Raw genomic sequence first — 8,022 nt, 5'->3', positions numbered from 1 at the left:
ATTTTGCTTGTGTTTTCCAAGACCCAGATATTACCAATACTTCACAAAATGAAAACCGAATTCCCAGCCCATCTCCAAAAGGCACAGAAGCACAAAAAAGTTTAGGCTGACATAGAAAAGATTACACAATCACTTGTTACTTATAAACCAACTCCCTCAGCAACAGATCTGGCCAGGGATGAGATCCCTCAACAAGGCTGTGAGGCAGTGGCAAGGGCACTGCTCCACCTCACGTGGAAGGTACTGCAGGAGGGGGCTGAAACAACAGTGGAGAAAACGAGGCCCCATTCCCCCTCTCTTGGAGTCCTCCTTGACTCCTTTCACCTGCAGACTCACAGGTCACAAGACTAAAATTCCAAAATCTTACATGCTTTTTGACGAGTAATTGCTCACACCTCATCTGCAAAGAAACCTGTTCTAGGGGAAGGAGAGAGCTCACCTCCCGGGCTAGGTGGAGTACCAAGCCTCTTACGAGCATATTTCTGTGAAAAGCTCCATGAGACCCCATTACGAGTACACTTGGGTGTGTTTTAAAACGAAGACTGCAGTGAAGCTGTACCACAACCAGCCTCTGAGGAGGTGGTGGCACAAATCCCCGGTGCTGTCTTTGTCACTCTACGCACCACAACCGAGTATGTCACCGAGAGGAAGGCGCACACCTCCCGCGGATGACCCACCCTCCCGCCACCCCAGCCAGCCCAGGATCCGGGAAGCTGGGACCCTAAGAGCCACCAAGACGAGCCGAAGCCGCCCACGGGCAGCGCGGCCCCGCCCTCCCGGGCAGGCGGAGCGCCCTGCGCGTAACCCGGCGGCGCCGCTCCCCTCGCTGCCGGCTCCAAAATGCCGCTTCTCAGCGTGCCGAAAGAAGTGGCCGTGGGGACGGCGATGCTGGGGGTCGCCTTTGCCACGGGTGTGCTTGCAGGTAAGCGGCGCCCCCAAGCCACATACACGAGACGTGAAGGCTGCGCCTTCCTCGTGTCCGCACCGGGGACGGGACGGGAACCGCAGCGCCCCGCAGGTCCCTCCCAGGGCGGGCAGGAGTCCCGGGTGCGGTCAGGGAGCGGACCCCTTGGGGCTGCCGTGCGGGCAGAGATTTATTTTGCTGAGCTGCTGCAGTAAATACAGTAATGTTCTGAGAGCCCAAGCCGCTCCCTGTAAACCAGCTACCGCAGTGTGGGGCCGGGGACAAAGTCCAGCGAAAGCGAGAACACGCTCCCCGCCCGGTGCCCTGCCCGCATTTGTTCGGCCAGCCCGGAAAGGCCGGGGTGTGGTCCTTGCGCACAGCATTGTTCCGGTAGCAGTTTCGCTTTCAGCCCGCGGGGGCATCGGAAGAACGAGCCCACGATCCAGGAGGGGAAGGAGACTGCTGTTGAGTTTGTAACGCGGGCACTTACTTAATCTTTGATTTAAGGCAAGTTGTTGAAATCATTTACATCTCGGCGTGATGGTCTAAAAATAGAACCATTAACAGAAAATAAACCCCTCGAAATAAAAGCGTTCTGTCTAGCAAACAACTACCAGGAGATGTGGAAATGAATTTGTTGTTATTTCTTCAAAATAGTTAATCCATTTGGTAAAAGAAACATTGGGCACGAAAGCTGCAGTCAGTTCTGTATTTGAGCAGACATGTACTGAAACTTCAGCTTTCAGCACCTACTTTGTCTGCATACTGGTTTTATGCTAAACAAGGCATTTTGCAATACCACATTTCCCCTGGCTGGAGGGCAGGACAGCATCATGAGGAGAGCACAGGGTTTGAGAAGACACATCAGCTGATGGAGCTAAAACCCGGTGGCCTCTATTCATCTGCAAAAGTAGGACCACAGGCTAAGAAAATTGTGCACCTCATTCATGTATCTCTCTTTGAACTTGCCCTTTGAGTTTTGATGGGGTTACTTTTCCTGTAAGATTATGGCAGTTTGTAACCATCACATTGGCCACTGAACAACACAGTACTAAAGCCTTCCCCTTTCAGCCTTTGGAGGCCTGGACATCTTAGAGGCTAAAAAGGACAAGGGAAAAAAAATAATAGACCACCTGGTTGTCCAGCTATGTTGCGTTTTCCATTTTCATGGCTGTTCTAGAGCAGAGAACTTTTTAACCTTTGGTAATACTTCAACGTTTACTTTATTTAAAATGGCAATAACTGAAAAGTGTAGAAGTCTTATTACTTATTTTTTGGTAGGTAAAAGATACCCTTCTTTCATTTTTGGGACCCCAAGTGGTAAGATTGGAAAAAATAGTCCTCTCCGGCAATACATACTGGATCACTCCTTGCGGGAACATCCAACTCTCAAGAAGCTGCGTCTGGTCAGTATCACCCACACCTCGTCCTCAGCTGCTGGGATCCTGGTCACATCTCCCTCCTTCCTCCCATTTGCATACCCACTAGAGGGGTTTTTTTAACTGGTAATACCCAGACTCTCCTATGTTCAGGGCTACCTACATGACTATTTAATAGTATTGGCATACATTGCAGACATGTCTTTCTATCCTCGGCTCCCAAGGCCATGTGTCAGGGCTGCACTTGATGTGGACTTGAACAAATGACTTCTGTTCACTTTGGTTGGCATGTAAGGAACCTGTAGCTCAGAGAAGTGATGCCTTCCATCAGGCTGCAGTGTCAGAGATGAGACCAGATATCCTGACTCAGGTTTGAGTCATTTCAGGTGAGACAAGCTGTTCTTGTATAAAAGAAATTAAATGCTATCTGCTGGAGCAGGTTGGTTGGAATGATCCCTAGCAGAAGAAAGGAAATAGGAAGATACGCTTTCCCTTCAACGTTCATGGCACAGCCCGGCTTCTCTCATTGCCCATTCCTCAGTGCCAAGAGCCCTTCCACCCTGGGATGGGCACAGATTCTCCAAGTTTGTATTGTGTAGCCCGGACTACGTGGTCTGACCTTTGGCAGACACAAACCTAGCAGTTCATTAAGGCACTCACTCAACTTAAAGGAAGTGCATCTGTTTGTGCAAATTCACAGAAATAAAGGACTTTCGCAGTCAAAGTACCTCTAGGATTCTTCATTTAATTACAAATATTGCTGCATTTGCCACAGCCATGGTAATATCCGCTGCTTATGACATACATTAACAGCCTCCTTACTTAGTTAAATTCAAGCCAATTTCTGGCTCGTAGATGACTCCATCTAGCTCCATCCACAAAGCGATCTAAAAGGAGAAGACAGAGGTGTCTGTTTTTCCTGGAGTTTCACTGTTTGTTTTTTTTTTTTTTTTTCTTTAGGATATTGGTTTGGTAGATTTGGGGGTTTTTTTTATGTGATATGTTTGGCTTTTTTCCCTTTCCTAGCTCACTGCTGATCATCCCCATGGCAGAATGATGGTATCGTGTGAGGAGGCTCAGCTTATGGCAAATTTGGCCAAACTCATTAAAGCTAAGAAAGTTATTGAAATAGGTAAGAGTGTCACTTTGTTGTAAAATAAAACTCTTGACTATCACTCTCCAAGTATAGCCATGTTTAACATAAAATATCCAAAGACAGGAAGGTACTGCATAACTGTCAACAAACAGGTGGGCAAACTACAGCATGAAAAGGAGGGTCTGATTTGCACTTGGTTGCCACTTTGCCTCAGAATGGATGAGCCATCCATGCTGATGCCAGAACTACTTAATGCACAGTTAGACCATATAAAAAACTAAGCTAAGCAGATCTCTTGAGTCTTCAATAGTTGCAGGACAGGGTGTATTCTGTCCTTCCTCTATCACTTTCTTGCTAGAAGAAGAGGTTTTGCTGCACAGGCCCTGTATCAAATCCACTTTGCTTGACACACCTATATTACCAGGATGTCCTAAAAGACAGACTGATGCTGAGCAGCCAGGTATGGGTTCCCACCATCTTCATTCTTGGCCTGGCTGTTACAATTTCCTGGTATTTTGCTGCTCATCCAGTCTCTCTAGGTTATACATTCAAGACCAGACTCTGCCTTGTCTGTCCACGAGCCTTTTGGGAAAAGCTAACATTGAAGTTTCCTAAAAAAAACCAACTTCTTCTCAACCTACCATTACATTAAAATGGAAGGAAAAATGAGAAATCTTTACTGTCTATTAACAAATTGCCATCCTTGATTCCTTTGGGGATTTTATTCCTAAAGAGAGCCCTGTAACCCTTTCTCCACAATACAATAAGTGCTGACGTCTCCTATGATTTTCCTAGGTGTGTTCACAGGTTATAATGCCTTGAGTATGGCACTTGTCCTGCCAGATGATGGCCGAGTTATTGCCTGTGATATAAATGAGGACTATGCCGAAATTGGAAGGCCACTGTGGAAGGAGGTAAGCAGCATCTCCTGTACACAACGGGGACAGCTGCCTTTGCATGTGAAGAGATCTTGTTATTTTAGACTTGCAAATTCGCACAGAAATATTCTTACCGTTAAAGGAGGCTGATAGAGTTCTGTTTGGGAAGAAAAATAAGTGGTGTTTGGAATCCAGAAATAATAGGAAAATTATCTGAACCCCAGTCACTCCCTGAGTACAGCCTACTAACAGCCTACTATCAACACTGTTCTTTTTCATCTTAGGCAGGAGTAGAGCATAAAATTGACCTGCGGATTAAGCCAGCAATTCAAACACTTGGTAAGTAACCTGAAATCAGTCTGTTTCCCCTTCCCTAGAAATAGAAGAGGGATACAATAGTGGTGAAATTTAAGACCAAATATGGTTGTGAATGAATGATCCCTTTTGCTAATAGGGAGGCAGCTTCTCTTATATTAAAAAGTAAAAATCTTTAGGAGTTCACAGTTTTCCTACCTACTAGGAGAGAGGAAGAAAATGTTTGTCCTATGTTGTGGGCTGTACTGGTCACTCAGCTGTCCTGTCCATCACTTTGTTTAATTTATCAAATAACATACTGCTTCTGGAAAGCTGATTAAAACAGATTAATCAAACAAAGCCAAATTTCTCTTAGCATTGTCAATTCTAAGCAAGTATTCCTTTGTTAAGAGAGGAAGAGTTCCCTGAAAGGGCTGAGGTGCAGAAAAAATTCAGAAGCCAATATATAACTTAGGCTGAATTGTGTTCAGAGAAGTTCAAATTTAGGATGTGCCAAAAGCATGCAAGGCCATTAGTGAGGCAATGACTTCTGTCATTCAAGGAAAGAGAAAATGTGGGGCAGAGGAAATACTAATATATGTTCTGAAAATGCAATACATTTTCTAGGATTGTTGGATGCAGCAGGTTTCCAGTAAAGGTATTTGGTGGATCCACACCTGATAACCTTGTATTACTTTCAAATCTATCCTTCCTAAAGAGGCAAATACAGGCAGTTTGCTGGTATGTGTCGCAGACATCTTTTTGTGAAAAGCTTTTCTTAGGATTTTTTCTCTTCTGAGAAGCTGAGGCCTCAGAAACAAAATGTAAACAATGGTTATCTGCTGCTGTGGAATGCAACAGGTGGATCCGTGATTGGTCTCCTGTGGATGTTTAGATTTACTGACCAGTCATGGCAGAGCTGGCTCTCGTGCTCTGTCCGAGCCAGCTGCTTTTGTTATCATTCTTTTCTCTTCTATTCTTAGCTAGCCTGAGGAAACCTCTTCTTCTATTTGTTTTTAGTATAGTTATAACGTAATATATATATATAATAAAATAATAAATCAAGCCTTCTGAACATGGAGTCAACATTCTCATCTCTTGCCTCATTCAAGAACCCCTGTGAGCACTGTCACAGGTATGCACACTCCTTGAAGTCTATCAAAGCAATGCTTTGTCTAGGCATTGCTTCAGACAGAAAGATCTTCTGCTGACAGAGGCTAAGGGCAGGTTAGAGGGGTGTCAGAGGACCTTAGGAGACAGAAATCACCTCCTCTGAAACTGGCAATTTGGAATTGTCAGTCAAGAAATCTGTTTAGGAGAACTTAAAACTGAATTCTACTTGACTTGGCTGAGAGAGGGACTACTTACAGTAGTTTTTTGCTGTAAATATCTCTGACAGGGTTTGTTCATGACCTGTGTCATGGCCCTTGATCTGCAAGCAAAGATTAGCATTTAGAACCTGTTAATAAAGTGAGAAAAATTCTAATCCACTCAAGAAAACCGTTCTCAGCTGAAAAAAAGCTGAAGGTGTAGAGTATGTCCAGTTTCAAAGTGCTTGACTTGTTTTTGCTGTATCTTTCAGCAGTCCCAGCTGTATCCTTCAGGTTTGGAGCTACTCCACAAAGTCCTAAGCACGCAGACCTCAGTCACTATGTGTTTTATGGCATACATAATGTCTAGATTGGTTTCTGTGGGATAAGCTTTTCTAGTAATTACCTGTGAAGGAATAGGCTGCCTGGTCAAGGCAGCAGAAAACATTTAATGAGAGCTTTGACACAAATGGATTACTTCCTCCTACACAGCACTAACCAGGGTATAACAACTCACTGTGTTGCTCATCTAGATGAACTGTTGGCCAATGGAGAAGCGGAAACCTTTGACTTTGCTTTCATTGATGCCGATAAAGAAAGCTACAATGAGTACTATGAAAAATGCTTTCACCTCATAAAGAAAGGGGGAATAATAGCTATTGATAACGTAAGTACTGCAGTTCTGATGGTAATGCACAGGCAGTTACACATAACACAATCAAAAAGAAAATTCAACATAAACTCTTTAAGTAAGCTAATAAAACACTAATAGAAAACATAGAATTTTTTTTTTGTTATTCATTACAGAGAATGCCCTGTATTATTCTTGTTTGTCTTGTAGCCTATGTACAGTACTTACACAAGATCAAAAGTAGCACTTGTAATCAGTAACTATTAATAAGTTATCAATTAACTACTATTACAAGAAACAAAAGATATAAAATTTATTTTGGCTTCAAATCTACAGTAGAAGTACAATTAGCAAGGTCTGTGGACTCTCAGTCCCACTTTTGAGAGTTCCATGTCAGAGACCATTAGATGTCTGAAATACAACAAATAATATCAATCTCTAAGAAATATACAGGAACTTTTCCAAAGCTTCCTTTTTGGTCCAAGGACCATATTAGAATGAAGGAGGTGCATAATATTTCTTTTTTCAATAGGTCTTTTGGAATGGAAAGGTGCTAAAACCAAGGAAGGATGACTTGGCAGCGCAGAGTATCCACCGCCTCAATGAGAAGCTTCTCAGAGATGCACGTGTCAATATCAGTATGCTCCCAGTGGGAGATGGAGTCACATTAGCATTCAAGTTGTAACTCGAGGAAGCCCAGCAGATGGGAAACATCAATCAAATCATCAGGAAAAATGGAGGTGGGACAGTATAAAAAATTCAATTTAACCTATATCTCCACTGGATAGCCTAGCCTGGGAAAGTAGACTTTAGGAGCAGCTGGATCCTAAGGGCAACTAAGTGGAGAAGAGAGATTTATTATGAGATCTACTATGGTTTCTTACTTTAATTGTAATAAAGGAAATAAACTTATGTGAAATTTTCCTTGTAAGACAGTGGTTGAAAAAATCCCCCTCTGTAGATTGTCCAAGTTCCTCAATACAACAAAGTAATTTTCTGTCCTAGAAGAGCCTCTTGAGCAGTGGAATAATCAGTCAGTACCATCAAAAGGAAAAGAAGTGCAGTTTATTAATGTTTAGAGCCATAATAGAAAAATGGATTTTTAATGAAATGACATCAAGAAGATTGCTAGCCTTCTCAGACTAAAAATATTGTAAGTCATTCCTTATCTTTGAAGGATACTACAGAGCAAGCCTCAAAAAGACATCATCTGAAAAAAAAGTTGTTTCTAAAAGCTTCCCAAAAAACAAACAGTATTCGCAATACAGTAACAGTTTTCTCTAAAACCTTTTTGCACAAGAACTGGATTTCTTTAGCCTAGGTAACAGTGCAGATAGATATTTTTTTTAAGTCAGTATGAGGAAAAGCAAATGGGCAAGAAGTAAACCAAAACAATTCTCCCTCTTTCCTGTATCCCTCCCCCTTGCCCCCTCAAAGAAGCAACTTGCTAGATGCTTGTTTCCTTGAAAGATGCAAGCAGAGTATTGCTGGCAAGCCTACAGAAGGATTCTGATTGTATGAGGATGCAAT

General features: G+C 43.0%; 1 protein-coding gene across 1 annotated transcript; it reads left to right on the top strand.

Annotated features, from left to right (window-relative positions):
* Positions 1-805: 805 nt before the first annotated feature.
* On the top strand, positions 806-7,423 carry COMTD1 (catechol-O-methyltransferase domain containing 1). The gene is made up of 7 exons (XM_036385676.1): positions 806-922; positions 2,186-2,310; positions 3,310-3,415; positions 4,175-4,293; positions 4,542-4,596; positions 6,395-6,528; positions 7,025-7,423. The coding sequence occupies exons 1-7, from the start codon at positions 841-843 to the stop codon at positions 7,175-7,177; spliced, it is 774 nt and encodes a 257-aa protein (XP_036241569.1). The 5' UTR covers positions 806-840; the 3' UTR covers positions 7,178-7,423.
* The last annotated feature ends 599 nt before the right edge of the window (positions 7,424-8,022 follow it).

The sequence above is a fragment of the Molothrus ater genome, chromosome 8 (assembly GCF_012460135.2).
Source record: "Molothrus ater isolate BHLD 08-10-18 breed brown headed cowbird chromosome 8, BPBGC_Mater_1.1, whole genome shotgun sequence".
NCBI classification, from domain to species: domain Eukaryota; kingdom Metazoa; phylum Chordata; class Aves; order Passeriformes; family Icteridae; genus Molothrus; species Molothrus ater.
Note: the sequence above shows the minus strand (reverse complement) of the source record. Positions and strands in the feature narration are given on the sequence as shown.